At 39.9% G+C, this 16,076-nt stretch overlaps 1 protein-coding gene across 1 annotated transcript in view; it reads left to right on the top strand.

Annotated features, from left to right (window-relative positions):
• The first annotated feature begins 482 nt into the window (after positions 1-482).
• Positions 483-16,076, top strand: part of RALBP1 (ralA binding protein 1) — an 18,784-nt gene continuing 3,190 nt past the window's right edge. Inside the window, exons 1-6 of the mRNA XM_009318535.1 lie at positions 483-786; positions 9,556-10,014; positions 11,845-12,194; positions 13,634-13,795; positions 14,269-14,400; positions 15,648-15,755. Of these exons, the coding sequence (XP_009316810.1) occupies positions 543-786; positions 9,556-10,014; positions 11,845-12,194; positions 13,634-13,795; positions 14,269-14,400; positions 15,648-15,755 (1,455 nt within the window). The 5' untranslated portion in view covers positions 483-542. The remainder of the gene's footprint in view (positions 787-9,555; positions 10,015-11,844; positions 12,195-13,633; positions 13,796-14,268; positions 14,401-15,647; positions 15,756-16,076) is intronic.

The raw sequence follows: 16,076 nt of genomic DNA, 5'->3' as shown, positions 1-16,076 counted from the left end.
TTTTTATTTGCATCTGTAAAATATGCTTGGGAAAGATGAAAGTGATCTTTGCCTTAAGTACAGTGCTCACAAACGGTCTGAGCTTCCAGACAGACTTATTTTATGTAAAAAATTTAAAGTTAGGTAACTATTTACTAATAAACATTAACATGTATGCAACCTGCCTGTGAATTTTGGAATTTTGTAAGAACTATTTCAAATGTTAAAATAGTCCGATACTTAATATATAATGTTTTATATAGGATAAAGTAGAGATGGCTAAAATAGCAGCTCTCTTATTATGTTAATATGGCTTAGGAGTTAATGGACAGATTCTGCAAACACTGAGCTTAGGACCTGATGTTATATTACTGTGTCTTATCATAAGTTGGAACATTCGTTGTAGAAGGTATTGCTGTTTGTTGTGTTTTCAGGACAGAGCCCTAAACAAGGAGTTCTGAAGCCCATTGCTTAAAATTGTGTGGTGTTTCTTTTTGTTTTCCCCTGCTGCAGGTGTGATGGACAGGTAGCAGAAGATTTCACTTTCATATCAGGGAATCAGAATGACCGAGTGCTTCCTGCCTCCCACTAGCAGCCCCAGTGAACACCGTCGGGTGGAACACAGTGGGGGTCTTGCTCGTACTCCCAGCTCTGAAGAAATCAGTCCTACAAAATTCCCTGGATTGTACCGCACCGGTGAGCCTTCACCACCTCATGACAGCTTGCATGAGCCTCCAGATATAGTATCTGATGACGAAAAGGAGTATGGGAAGAAGAAAGGAAAATTCAAGAAGAAAGAAAAAAGAAGTGAGTAGGCAACTGCTCTTATTTCATGCTTATCGTTTCTCTTTCTCTCCTTTTTCCTTTCTTTCTTTCTCTCTCAAAATGGCTTAATATTCCCAGTGGAACTTCTTTAGGTGTGAAGGAAGTTAACTTGTACAAACAGGCTTTGTGCAATACCTGTTTCTCTTCCAAAAAAACCCACACCTTACCCAAAAAATCGATTTGTTTTTTGTTGCACAGATACAGGTGCCAAGCATGTGCCCAGAATTACTAAGAAACATGTTTATCCAAAACCTTTAACGATGCATTGGTAATTGCCTGGCATGGGGTTCTTCTAATCTCATTATCTGTTCACATTCCAAGTGGAGGTTTCCAAGTGTATTTTCAAATAGACGCTTTTTGAAATTGTAGCTGAGGTGCTAGCTAAAATAAAACTAAGTTTGACCTGAATTTTGTACTTTTAAATTTGGAAGAGTCTGTTTCAACAACTTTGACCCTTTTCCCTTATGTCTCCCGTATTCGGAGTTTGCTGTTGTGTACCATGTCAAGTTTTTATGTGCACACTGCACCATTATTTGAGGAGTAATAAAATCTATGTCCTTTTTTTCTCTAGCTTCTCAGTTTGGTCTGATCATGCAGTTTCCTCCAGCAGTGTCTAAGTATTATTGCAGGGTTCAAAAATGTGAAAGCCAGCATCGGGATCTGAATTTACTAGAACTGACAGAGTAGAGGTGAGAAGAAAGTAAAGCTTTGACTGTAGAATCCATTCTTTGTCAGTGTATCAGTGTCCAGAACAGAAGTTTTCATTTAAAAAGCGTACCTCTCCTCCAAAACAACAGAAATCTTACTTCACGCCTTTAGATCTGTGCAGAAAATTTTGGAAACATGAAATAGTTTGTATTCAATAGAGTTTTTCTACATATTCTGAAAGAACAAAGTACTTGGAAATACTAAGCTGATACTGAGTGCTCTCAGTACCAGAAAGATCCTTACTGTCCAAGTCTCTGAAACCTAAATACCACAGCTCAAATGTTAGTACTTTTTAAACTGACATTTGTTTTAGCAAAATTTCGAAATGATGTTCATCTTCTACAATGCCTGTATCTCTGATGCCTGGAAGTTCTGGATGCCAGTGTACCTTGCCACTTCTTACATGTGAAATTTGGAAGACCAAAAACAATGAGACAGCACACACTATTCTGGTGTGTTATGATGCATATGGTGACTATTTGTAATATGCATGCACATATTTAAATAATTACTTTTTTAGAATTTGCTGCCACTGCACTGCTTTTAATCAAACCTGTTTCCTGAAATGCAGGATTTGTTTCTCCACAGTTTAGAAGGACTGTTGTTATTAACTAAAGACTGTGTGCATAAAGGATACTGTAACTCAAAAATATATTATTCTCCAGTTAAAACCACAGTTTAAATTCCAGTTTTAAGACAACTGATTCTTTAAGTTTTTTCCTAATGTAAACAACATTAACCTAATACAGAATATTGGATTGGTGATGAAAATTCGGTATTGATTGGATGGGTCTAAATTCAAGCTATTAGTAGCTGGGTTTTTTCTTCTTTGCAAATCAGCTTTCTGTTATAACTGGATTAGACACCTCTAGATTTGGAATTGTTAGAGCTCAGCATTATACATAGTGTGGGTTTCTGTGAGGTGTAATTCTGCATGTCTCATGGTGATAGTCTAACTGAAGGCTGAAGAGGAAAAACGCTTCTTCAGCAAATAGTGCAGGTCTGTGCACATTAGCTAAGTGTGAAGAATACAGCTATCAAAATATAGCTACAAAACAGCTACTCAAAACCACAAAACCGCAAAATGTAAGAAGAATCAAATTCTCTCTTGCAGCTGTAATATAAAAAGCATTAAGCATTTCTTAGTCGTAATATAAGTATGTCATATAATTGCCAGTCAGGTATAAGGGTAAGTTACAAAGCTTTCAGTATCTCTCGTACAGTCCAAAAATCGTCATTATTGTAAATATACCCTGAACAGACATTTTACGTAAATGGCAAGGGCTCTTTACAGTTGCTTAACGTGGTTGATTTTTAAGAGTTCCCCTTCCAGCTTTGCCTTCTGTTATCCCTTTCATACTTTTGATTCTTCAGTTTCTTCCACCTTTTAAATTCTATTGCATGTGTTCAGATTGTTTCTTTTCACTTTTCTGGCCAGCTGCTTTGATTTTGGACAGTACACAACTGCTATGGTCATGTAATTTGGGGTTTAAACACATATAAGTGAACATTTCAATGAGAAAAAGACAAGTGTTGATATTGAAGTATGACAGAGTGAGTGTTTGTTGAACTTACAATATTAGTGAATTAATGACAAGGTCATCCAAACTCCTGAAACTGTATGTAACTTTAATCCTACAAAGATTTGTGGGGTATTTTAATAATACTCTAAATGTAAACTTCAGAAATGCTTAAAGAGCAGGACGGTATGTGGAGAGGGAAGGATAAATATCCCAAGGTTATTCATCTTAGTTTTTCAGGTAAATCCTTTTTGCTGGAGTAATATACTCTGAGCTTCAGCATTATTACCTATTTTAAAAAAGCATTTTCGTATGCTAGCAAGGGATCTTTTTTCCTCTGTGGATAATATAATTATTTGATATTTTTCATAGAACCATTAAGGTTGGAAGAGACCTCCAAGATCATCGAGTCCAACTGTCAACCCAACACCACCATGCCCACTAAACCATGTCCCTAAGCGCCTCATCTACCCGTCTTTTAAATACTTCCAGGGATGGTGACTCAACCACTTCCCTGGGCAGCCTGGTCCAATGTTTAACTACTCTTTCAGTAAAGAAATTTTTCCTCACATTCAATCTAAACCTCCCCTGGCGCAACTTGAGGCCATTTCCTCTCGTCCTTTCGCCAGTTACTTGGGAGAAGAGACAAACACCCACCTCGCTACAACCTCCTTTCAGGTAGTTGTAGAGAGCAATGAGGTCTCCCCTCAGCCTCCTTTTCTCCAGGCTAAACAACCCCAGCTCCCTCAGCCGCTCCTCATAAGGCTTGTTCTCCAGACCCCTCACCAGCCTCGTTGCCCTTCTCTGGACACGTTCCAACATCTCAACATCCTTCTTGTAGTGAGGGGCCCAAAACTGAACACAGTATTCGAGGTGCGGCCGCACCAGTGCTGAGTACAGGGGCACTATCACTTCCCTGCTCCTGCTGGCCACACTATTTCTGATACAGGCCAGGATGCCGTTGGCCTTCTTGGCCGCCTGGGCACACTGCCGGCTCATGTTCAGCCGGCTGTCGACCAACACCCCCAGGTCCTTTTCCGCCAGGCAGCTTTCCAGCCACTCTTCCCCAAGCCTGTAGCGCTGCATGGGGTTGTTGTGGCCAAAGTGCAGGACCCGGCACTTGGCCTTGTTGAAGCTCATACAGTTGGCCTGGGCCCATCGATCCAGCCTGTCCAGGTCCCTCTGCAGAGCCTTCCTACCCTCGAGCAGATCAACACTGCCGCCCAACTTGGTGTCGTCTGCAAACTTACTGAGGGTGCACTCGATCCCCTCATCCAGATCATTGATAAAGATATTAAACAGAACTGGCCCCAATACTGAGCCCTGGGGAACACCGCTCGTGACCGGCCGCCAACTGGATTGAACTCCATTCACCACAACTCCCTGGGCCCGGCCGTCCAGCCAGTTTTTGACCCAGCGCAGAGTACACCTGTCTAAGCCATGTTAATGGCAATAACCTAATAATACACAGCAATTATCCTGGGGGAAAAATTATAAAAATTTTTGGAGGTGATAGAAAATTAAATGGAATATTGGGGGGTTTATGTGGAATGACAACTACTGGAAAAAAGTTTCAGCCACTGATTTCTATTCGCCACTCCTCTGTGACAGCCTGAGTGTTGGTTAGCTGCAGAGTGAGTTAGATTAGGGGACTTCTTAGGGGTTAAAATTCATTTTCTTTTTACTGGGATAGTTTTAACTCAGATCTGTTTCCTGATTCAAAACAACCTTTGTCCGTGCAAGAACTTATGCTGTGGCAGTGTGTGAGCAGAAACAGATTTTTTTTTTTTTTGAAGCAGTAATGTTTTATATGAGACAGTGACCAGAGTAATTGATTTTTTTTTAAAATTGTTAACCATCTCTCAGTTAATCACATGTTGATAAAGTCGTAAAACATACAGTTCCTTGCAAAAGAAAAAGGTTATAAGTAATACTTAAGAAGAACAAGCTATTCTACCCATTAGAATTTCTGTAGATAGAGAGCCTGTGTGTAGTAGACCTTACTCTGCTTATTCGTTTTACTTCTGAGATTGGTACTGTTGGACAGGATGGGGTCAATATGCAGCTAGGATTTTTTGTTTAGAATAATTTTCATTTTCTTTATATAATTCTTGGGAAAATGGAGAATCGGTTGAATTGTAAACTAAACTATCTTGTGAAAGGACAGTAGTATCATTGGTATGAACCCTTCTGAAATTTTCAGGAAATATTTTTGAAGACCAAATCCCTAATGTGTTGGGCAGGGGGGTCCTGTGTGTTCTTCTGGGATGTGGATGAGGGCTGAAATATTCCTACTGTTAACTTGGGGACCTGCTCCGAACAATCACAATAATTGGGTGTTAGCCTTTATCTTCTTTCTCTGAGTTGCTGAGTTGAGGTTCTAGCGATCTGCAACTCTCTGCCAGGTACCACCAGGTGGAAGATACCAGCCTATTCTTTCTTCTGTCATCTTAAGGAATTTCTGTCCAAAATAATTTCTGCTCAGGAATGTGGACATCCAGCAACCATGCAAAAGCCCTAATAGTATTCCCAGCTGTTCCAGGTAGAGCAATGACATGATAAGTTGTCTCTGTGCTTGTGATCCTTCATTTCTGTGCAGAGTGCTAATGGAGATGGGTTCTACAGTAGCGGTGGATACTACATGTCTATAGGGGCAGGTCTGTTAGAAATTGTAAGGAGGCCATTGTCATCCTACAAAATAACCAAGTAGCTGCTATTGCAAACAAAACATTATTTTTACTAATCTGGTGTGTGGAGAAGCTCTGAATACAATTTCCAGACCTACCAAATAAGAAGTTTCTAGAATTCTCTACCCGTGATAAACATTAGAGGCTCTTCATATCAAGGTTTATCTTTCTGGGTTGCTACATCCTGTTGTACTGACAAATTACTATGTATATCTATATACCACTGTGTATTTATTTAGCAAAGTACCATTTGCAAACAGTTTAAAAGTTTGCCTTTCAATGCCAGTAAGTATTTTAAATCAAAATAAAGTAAGGCAAATTTCATATTTCAACTTCATTTGCTCTCCTTGTGTAGTGCTGCGCGGTAATCTGAATGCAGTATTTGTTTGGGAGTGCTGTGCTACATCAGCGAGTGGAATGTATATTAAAAGCAAACTGATCTAATTGAGAGTTGGATAGTAAGTGTTGGTAGTGTCTGTAAGTTTGAAGTTTCCATTAATAATAACAATACATCTTGTGGGTGAGGAGAGGAAATAGAAGCCATCTGCCCAAGCTCATTATGCATCCATGTGTGTCTTACCGTTTTATTTAGAAACGGTATACAAGTTGATGGCAATCCCTCTGACAAATCGAAATTAGGTAACTAATGCTAGCGTTGCACATCGGTCAGTATAGTCATATTTGACCTACTAATTCTTCCATACGTGAAAGCGATACGTTTTCTTTCAGTGAATTAATTACAGATGCATGCAAATTTCCCCAGGGAGCCAAAATCAGATGTAGAGGTATAAGTGACTTAAAAACTCATCAGAGACCTGACGCACAAAATGTATCTTGTGGTAGGTTTGATAACCGGCAGTTCTACATAATGCAACCCTTTGTGTTAACAATAAATACTCTAGCATGAATTTATGACTTCATTGTAAGAGTGCAGGAGAAGTATTCCCAAGTATGCAGACTGATAGAAACAGTGGCCTTGCTGCATGACAAAGCTTTTAAACCTGTAAGTTAGATTTTTCCAAAGTAACACTGGAATTTTTTTAAATTATTTTTAAAAGAGGTTTTCATAATTTTCAGTAAGATAAGGGCTATACTTGCAGCATCACATTTGAAATAACTGCAGCGAAGGCATGCTTGTGGAAGGTCTAACGAAGCCTGAGCAAGGAACTGGCAGGTAGTCCAATCGTTATGCCAGTAGAATTGGGGTATTTATTAAATTAGTATTGGTCTCATATAGGTGCAGGAAAATGTCATTGACATACATTAGCGTGATGGGAAAATGCAGACTGTTGGTAGTAGAAGTCTTGAGGAAACAGTGAACAGAAATATCAGTTTACTAACAGTAGGTAATACTTCTTTCCACATTTAAAATTACCTGATTTGTCAAGTGCTTTCGGTAATTTTTCTTCTGTATAAATTTAGGTTGTTTATATTTCAATGTATTGTATCCCTGGTGAAAGGGATGCAGTCATTTTGTTACCAGAAGTATGGTAAAGAAAACTGGGCTACTCTGAGAGACGTACAAAGCAAGGCCCCTTCTTGGTATGGGTGGGAGATTCTCTGTGAATCTGTAATTAGTGTATATGTCTAAACTTTGTTGACTTACATTACTGAGACAAATTAAAATAGGCTGGTTTTGTATTTAACTTGCTCCTTCATGTCTTCTTATGAAGTCAAGAAATACCAGTTTCAGTAATGTGCTATTGCTGGTGTTACATTACCACAGATCTAGAAAAGCACCAAGGTTTGTGTTGCAACGTGGAGTGTTGAGACACGTAAGGCAGGTGCTCTGTTTGTTGGTGACATCGACCTCCAAGCCTGGGTCCCCTGTGCTGACCCGGAGGACATGCTGACGCTATTCCTCGCGTGTGTGTGGGAACCCTATGCTGTTCGACTGGGAGCTGTTACAGCTACTTAGCAGGAAAGATTGAGGGCAGATTGTTCTGGGCTCGCTCTGGCGAAGATCTGGCTTTCTGTTTGGTAATTACATCTGTGAACCCCGTGCCGCCCCATCTCACTCTCACAAAACACAGTGGTGATGTGTGCTCCTCCTTTGTCCCGTAGCTGGTGCGTCAGCAGGTCTTTCTGTATCAGAGTGAGATTTGAATCCTTAGTTTATGCACTGCAGGTTTCCTTACCCATTTCTGGTTTTAGTTTACAAAAAAAGTGAATGATGGTATAGCCAGTAAACTGGGAGGATGAGACGTGGTTGCCGGTTGTCCGCCAGTTAACGTTTGCATTTTTATACTAAAATTCACTTGGAAAGGAACAGTGCTACGGTCTTTCTCCGCCTTCTATAGAAGTGCATGTTTGGTAGTCCTAGGGAAGAGTCCAGGATGGGAAGGGTGAGCTGGTCAAACAATTGTAATTATTTTATGGCAGTTCCATGCTTTAATACATTTCTTATATTTATTTGACTATTAAAAGCTACCTTCTACAGAGCAGCCAAGGAGGCTTCAAAATACAGACAGCTCCTTGGATGTGCTGAAATAATGCTGAGAAACTCTGCAGCTTAATACAGTTTATAATTGGAAGAATAAAAGACTGAATGTCCCCTGGTTCTTTTGCACAAGGCCTTTCACCTGTAAAAATTACAGCCGATAATCTCGTCCGCGATGCTCTCTCTTGTAATCTAAGGGGGTAATTTTCCACCATCCAAAGCTATTCACGCAGGAGGAGCACTTGGCTGTTGGTGTGCATCCTCACTCGGGCAGAGGCACTGCCTGTGTCGGTAGTGGAAGAGCCTCAAAGGATCTGTATAATGGGGGCTTCCCGTTGAAGCAAGAGCTCGCTGCCCACTGCCTTGGGGCACCCGGCTGGTGCAAATGGCGTGTAAAATGTCGTCTTTGTTGACCAGGTTTCAGGCTTACTTTTCTTATATGGGGTACTGTGTATGTAAAATCACAATTAATTGACTTGGAAGTTGTGTTGGTTTGTATGTTGTTGGGTTTGGTCGTGGGTTGGTTTTTTGTTGGGGGTTTTTTTCTGTTTTTTTTTTTAATCCACCTTTAAAGATTGCCTTGTTCTTGCCTGAAGGATAGGCAGGGCTAGCTGCAGAGGCGTAGTTAGTAAAAGCACTGGTGTGTGTTTTAGACAGCACTTGGTGTTTTGCCGCTGAAACAGTGTACTCTGCCCATGGACTTGTTGTTTGAAGCTCTCGCATATGCTTTTTAAGGCAAATACGCAACTTCACTGACAGGTATTGTGCTAGTGTTACTGGAATTGTTTTATTCATCTAGTGGAAAAGTAAGTGTGCTTGGGCTTTTTTTTTTACTTTTTGGGGGATTTTATTTGAGGCTGAAACTTTAACAACTTCATAGTTATCTTTAAAATTCATAATATTCTGGAAAGGGATTGGGGAGTTAAGTGGCTGAAGTTTAGTTTGTTCTTAATAGAAGTTTGTTAGGCTTACGTGTATGTAGTAGATGATCCTTAACAGCGACTCTTATACTGTTGGTTACAGGAACATAGAGAAGTTGCCAGACAGTTGTTTTTATTTTGCATTTCCTTGACTATTAGATGGGAAACTAGCCCATAAGATGGACATTGCCATTATGAGTAAGTATATAAAGTATTAATTGTTTAGATCATTCAGGAACTGTGTGGCTTATCTTTGATGTGCTTATGCAACCTTGATTTAATCCTTGTCCACTTAATTGTGTAACAACTAAAGAAAACCTTGTGAAGAGTCAGGCAGACGCTATTTTTTAGTTCATGTTGCTTCTTCTCTCTCCTCCTTACATATTATTTCTTGTTCTCTCCCTGTTATAATATGCTGTCTAGAAACTAAACAGACTTACAGCTGTTCTCTTGCCTTCTCCTCCTTTGCCTAATAGCGGAAGGTTATGCTGCATTTCAAGAGGACAGTTCCGGTGATGAAGCTGAAAGTCCTTCAAAGTTGAAGCGGTCCAAGGGAATACATGTCTTCAAGAAACCCAGCTTTTCCAAAAAAAAGGAGAAGGATTTTAAAATAAAAGAAAAACCCAAAGATGAAAAACACAAGGAAGACAAACATAAGGAAGACAAACATAAAGAGAAGAAGTCAAAAGACTTAACTGCAGCAGATGTTGTAAAACAGTGGAAAGAAAAGAAGAAAAAGAAAAAGCCAATTCAGGAGACAGAGATACCTCAAGTGGATGTTCCAAGTCACAGACCCGTGTTTGGCATTCCTTTGTCTGATGCGGTAGACAGGACCATGATGTATGATGGCATCCGCCTGCCAGCAGTTTTCCGTGAATGTATAGATTACGTAGAGAAGTATGGCATGAAATGTGAAGGCATCTACAGAGTTTCAGGTACTCTGGGCACACTGACATGCAGGTTCCTAAGGTCTTTACTTGCAATTTTCTTATTATTTTACCATTTTCAACACCTAGAGACTCTGTTTATAGCTGCATTTGATTTTAATTATCCAAAAGATAATCAGGTAGCTAAAGTTAAGCAAATCCATAGGTCTGAAGTACCAGAAAAGTTGCTAATGTGGTGGCACTGCTTAATGGCAGTAAAAATAAACTTGTTTTGGCTTTTTGTGATAGGGTGGTAACGATGAATAAAATGTGTTAGTATGGCCAGCTTGTATTTTTTTACTTCTGCATTAGAAATACAATGCTAGTTGATTGCAAAAGCAAAGATGAGATATAACCATTTTATTACTTAAGCTTCCCAGTAAGCTGCTTTTTCCAGTTACTTCCATTGTATGATTTTTTTTTTCCCAAAAACTTCTTTTCTTTGAGCAAATACGCTAATAAGCAGAAAATACAAGTTTCACTATTTAAGTGTAGCAACAGCGGCTAATTAACCATGGTAGTTGCATAACACCAGCTTACGTAAATGAAACATCAGTTTTAGTCGTGTTAAACAAAACAGTCCCTTTATTTGTGAACTGCATCTGCAGTATAACTCGTGTAAGTACTTCTGTGGGTCTGTTTAAGGGAGCAAGAACAAGTGAGAAAAGGAATTTGAGGAAAAGCATTTGAAACAAGTTGCCTAGCACTGTAAAATAGTAACCAAACGATTTTAAAGGCTTCATCAAGCTGTCTTCACGCTGTCGATCTGCATGGAATTTGGTAGGCATGCATAAGGACTGCAGCAGCTCAAGCAGTTTCTTCGTCTTGCCTATTGGAACGTTCTGGTTGCGTGCTTTTCCGAGGCACGATGTGTTGGGAATTTTCACAGAAGGTGGTGTGTTTTCTGTAAATCAGTTTTGATGTTTGTACTTCCTAGGTGTTCTCCAGTGCAATAGCACCCTCTTGTGTGCGTAAGATTGTTTAAATTGAGAGCTCAGGGAGACAATTGCAGTGGCTTAACAACCTACCAGCCGTTGTGATGACTGACTTGCTTGGACATGAAACTGAATATGTCTTGCCTGGCATTTACCATGGGCTGAGTGCACACCGTTTTGCGCGTGTATGAGGCAAGCCATGGCAGCGCATTAAGTCAGTGTAACTCAAGTGGGTGTTGGAGCTTTAAGAATGGAATTTCCCGGAGTTTGGGAAGATTGGAATGTCACCGAGTTATAAAAACACCTTACAGAAAATCTTGGCTGGGTTGAATAATTATGCGAACACACTTTTATTCATGCAGTGTCTCAAATCAAGAATCCTCTGTGAGATTCTTCCGCTGAGGAGGGCCAGCTGGAAATCTGGAAACTAAAAAGTGTGGGTTTTGTTTTGACAGAAGAAAGCTGTTATAGGTAGAACTTGTTGCACAATATTTGAGTTGATAACATATTTGCTGCTTGGCTTAGGGCTGTATAATTGAACAGCCTGAAAGACGCTGAATGCAAATACACAATTGATCTCATGTTCCCCTACCCTTCCTCACCCTATTTGATGTTCCTTGATGAGAGGGAATGCTGGCGCCAGTTCTGATTCAGGGCTTCAGCAGTTCTGTGGTTTTGCTTCATAGTAGTAGTCAGTGCTTTTAGAAGCAGTGATCAGTGATCCCATAATTTTGAGTCGTGATTTTGTTACATGTGGGTAACTTTTAAAAGGTATCCCTCAATTAGCTTAAATTGTAAGGAGAGGTGAAATAAATGCATCTCAAAAAAAAAAAAAAGTTTAAATATAACTATTATACGTTTACAGTTGAAGATTTTTCTTAATTCTTGATCTAAATATTTTAAGGAATAAAATCAAAAGTTGATGAGCTAAAAGCAGCCTACGATCGAGAAGAATCTCCCAACTTGGAAGAATACGAGCCCAATACAGTAGCCAGCTTGCTGAAACAGTACCTACGAGAACTGCCAGAAAACTTGCTTACCAAAGAGCTAATGCCCCGCTTTGAAGATGCTTGTGGAAAGAGCACAGAAGCTGAGAAAGTCCAGGAGTGCCAGAGGTTGCTGAAAGAGTTGCCGGAGTGTAACCATCTCCTAATTTCTTGGCTGATTGTGCATATGGACCATGTTATTGCAAAGGAACTGGAAACAAAAATGAACATCCAGAATATTTCCATAGTGCTCAGCCCTACTGTCCAGGTACGTGCGCCACACAGCAAGTGTTAGAGCAGAACTTCAGCCCAAGAGAGAGACTTCTTTGTAGGAATTCCCTTGCAGACGGGAACTGGGTATTGTCTGATAGAGTTAAGCTAAAGTGCAACTTCTCTTTATGCCACGGGAACCTAAAATGCTGGGAAAGGGGGACCAAGACTTCCCGAGTGTGAGCTTGCATAGCATGGGTCTGATATTTGGGTTATTATGAGAGTATTACAAAGACTGCTGCAGGGTTTTAATTCTGTTGTGAACAGAAGTAATTTAATGTTGAATTTGTCCAATAATTCATGCAGATACACAATTTCTGTGGGCCTGTGACTCAATGATAATTTAGTGAAGACTATATTGTTGCTTAATTTTAGTATCAAGCCAACAAACCCTGTCCTGCAAATAGATGTTCCTGGTGCAGTAATGACTTTGGTATAATGGCTTTGGCGTCTGCAGTCAAATTGCTGGGGAAAACAACTGACTTAGTTTTCCAGTAAGATGTTGTGGTTTCTGGATTGATTAATTCCTTAATAAACATCTTGGAAGTATTTAATTTAAATACAGCTCAGAATTAGTCCTGTGCATAATGGAAACATGGCGTTATTGGGTGTGGGTCTTCTAGAAGAAAACCCACACTTCAGAAAAGCTTGGCTTTATAATTAAGAGTCTAGGTGGAGGCCCAGTAGCAAAAGGGCTGGGTATTATTCTGGCTATTTTGCTGTGCCAGACACTTTCTAGCTAACAAAAGAAGTAACAATTAATGTAAAACAATGCAGGCCCAATCATGTTTTGCTGTTAAGTAGATTTTAGCAATTAAAATGCAGGTAGTGACAGAACTCTCAGCCTTCTTTCAGGGTGAATTTTTGAATTTTAAGGGAAGACACAGTATCAAAATAAATACTTGCTTCTGTCTCATGTTAAAACAAGGAATACAGTAGCAGCTCCTTTCAAACTACTTTTTGTGCTATACTAAATCATCTGAGAGAGAAGTTGTAGAAGATGGATACTTACAGGTTGGGGAGGAGAGAGAAGGTAGCCAGCAACCAGCCATAGCGCAGTACGGTTGGTGTTCCCTCTTACCTATTGCTGTCACTAACTACCTTTACATGACTAAGAAGAAAGATGTAATATGTTGCCGTATCTACCAGTGATGGAAATAATTGTGGTGCGTTAAGGTGTGTGAAAATTCTGAGTTTAGCACGAAAATGCCTCCGATAGATACACAGGTAAGAGAGATAGTGAAGTGATTCCTTGAGGCCAGCACTGGGTCATTTAAAGTATCATTTTTAATCCAGGTTTTAATCTCTTGGGACTACGACTCACAGAAAGGCATACTAAAGGCTGTTCTGTTGCTGGAGAAAGATACTATGCTTCACAGATAAAGATTATGTGAATAAATCATCTTAACCAGTATTTTGCCTGTCGTCTCTTTGCAGATCAGCAACCGTGTCCTGTATGTATTTTTTACACACGTTCAGGAGTTCTTTGGGAATGTGACCTTAAAGCAGGTGACAAAGCCTCTTCGCTGGTCAAATATGGCAACAATGCCAGCACTTCCAGAAACACAAGAAAGCATCAAAGAAGAAATCAGGCGACAGGTTGGCAATTGCTTTAGTGTTTTTCCCTTTATCTTTGCCCTGGCTCTTATACATTCAGTAGTAAATTCTCTTAAGCTTGCAACATACTCTTTAATTGTATCACAATTGTCCTGTCACTGGAGACCACTGGAAGGAGATGGGTGATATTCTTGCCCATTTCATGCGTGGAAAGTTTCTGCGGTCTTGCGATGACTATAGCCGTGTCTTTTGTGGACTGCTTTGCTCAGGAGTTCACTACTTTCATGGTGGGAGGAAGGTTGGGAGAACAGAGCGGTATTAAAGAAACCGCACGCTTTAACTAGTGCTAGGTCACGTGCTGAATGTATGGTAACCCTGGTTGGTAGTCGACATGTCAAGCTTTGAAAACCAGAAGTCCAAGCCTGTTGCCATGAAGCCAAAAAGATTTTTCTTTCCAGTCTGCCCTGCTATGATATATTAAAGAAAGACACTCATTTCTTTGGCAATATTTCTAGGAGTTCCTACTGAACTGTTTACACAGAGACTTGCAGGCAGGGATAAAAGACTTATCCAAAGAAGAGAGACTCTGGGAGGTGCAAAGAATTTTAACAGCTCTTAAGAGGAAACTAAGAGAAGCTAAGAGACAGGTGGGTAACTTTTCTATTTGTTGGCCAAACACCTAAAACATGGATGAAACTTACGTGGGGTATTTTTAACTATGGCAATGCTTCCTAAAGTTTCACGACTGTTGCTTTTTCACTGTGTATCTGTTTCTCGAGGAGCATCATTCAGCCTTATTGTTTAATCTTATACTTAAAAATACCATAAATGTGAGGCAGGTCTTAGAGGCTGTGACAGGTGTAAAGGGTCAGTATTCTCTGGGTTATAATTCAGATTGAGAAAGGATGGGGGCCACTGAGGAATTTTATTATGAGTTCCTGTCTGTGCATTCAAGTTTTCATTCATTTTAGCTTGCAAACCCTAAAGAGAAACATAAAAGATAGATAGATACTTTCTAGAATCAGCTTTGCATAATTTCTAGTATTATTTTAAATAACAACTCCAGTTAGAGAGCTCTGAAGGTATGAGACTAGAAATGCATTTTTGGGGAAAACTGGGCAATTGAGTTCATATAGCTGTGTCAACTGGAAATGCTTGAGTTTTGCTCTTCCGTGTATTTCCAAGACACGTATATAGAGAGACACAGATGGACGGGGGACGGGGTGTATGTATTTAACACTGCTTTGAGCGCTTCTGTGGGTTCAGTAGGAAAAGGATCGTTTGACCACTCCTTTTTTGAAGTATAAGTTTCATCAGTTACGCTTGTTCCCTGGACGGTGTTCTCTGGGTGGAGCAAATACCTTTATTCTTGCTGTTCATACAACTTGGAACAAAATATCTAAACGTTCCCTAACTTGTGACAATGCAAAGGCACCCAGTTAGATCAAACCACATTTCAATCTTTTTATTGCACATTTTTTCATCTTAACTTTACATGGCTGAGGAGCAATTGCATTTGCTGGTTGGCTGGCTCTCCCCAGAGACAGCAAGAAAGATCTCCACACTCCTTCACAGCTGTTTACAAAAAAAAAAAAAAAAAGTATGATTAAAAACTTAGTGGTTGACAGAGCGTGTATTCATTACATGCTTAAAACAGTGTGTCCTGGAATACCGAGAGGAATTACGGGAAGACTCATGGTTAACAAACTTAAGAAGCATTTTTTTTTTAAACTGTCGTATGTCCCAGAGAAGGGAGAGACCTTGCTGAAAACTTTCAAGACAACCGAGATGGTGGTTCTAAATTTGGAAAACAATACGTTCAAAAAAATTATTTTTTACAGTAAGAGTGACTGGGGAAGCTGTCCTTTTAAAAGTTGTTCTCTTTGTCTGGCAGGAGTGTGAAACAAAGATTGCACAAGAAATTGCTAGCCTTTCAAAGGAGGATGTCTCCAAAGAAGAAATGAATGAGAATGAAGAAGTTATAAATATTCTGCTTGCACAGGTAGATGGCGGCCACTTGCCTGTTTGTCTGCTGGTATTTTCCTGTTCCGTGCCTTCTAAAGACTCTCTTGTTCCTTCTAATGCAGTGAGACAGCGGAAGCTTAAAGGGGTCTCTCTGTCGATTAAAATACAAGGCTTTGTGGTAGTGGTAAATAAAGTAGGGAAGGAGTGCTGACTGCAGGAGTGAACCCAAAGCTGAGTAGACTCTTGTTAACAGCAGAAAGGAGACACTGCAACAACAACAACAAAGAAGTAGCCTTTGTTGTTGAAGTACTTAGAAAGCACTTCCAAATCTAACCAGTTTCAATACCGTTAACTACTT

This window comes from Pygoscelis adeliae, unplaced genomic scaffold (genome assembly GCF_000699105.1).
Source record: "Pygoscelis adeliae isolate BGI_AS28 unplaced genomic scaffold, ASM69910v1 Scaffold42, whole genome shotgun sequence".
NCBI lineage: Eukaryota > Metazoa > Chordata > Aves > Sphenisciformes > Spheniscidae > Pygoscelis > Pygoscelis adeliae.
This window is presented reverse-complemented; position numbering and strand designations above follow the sequence as displayed.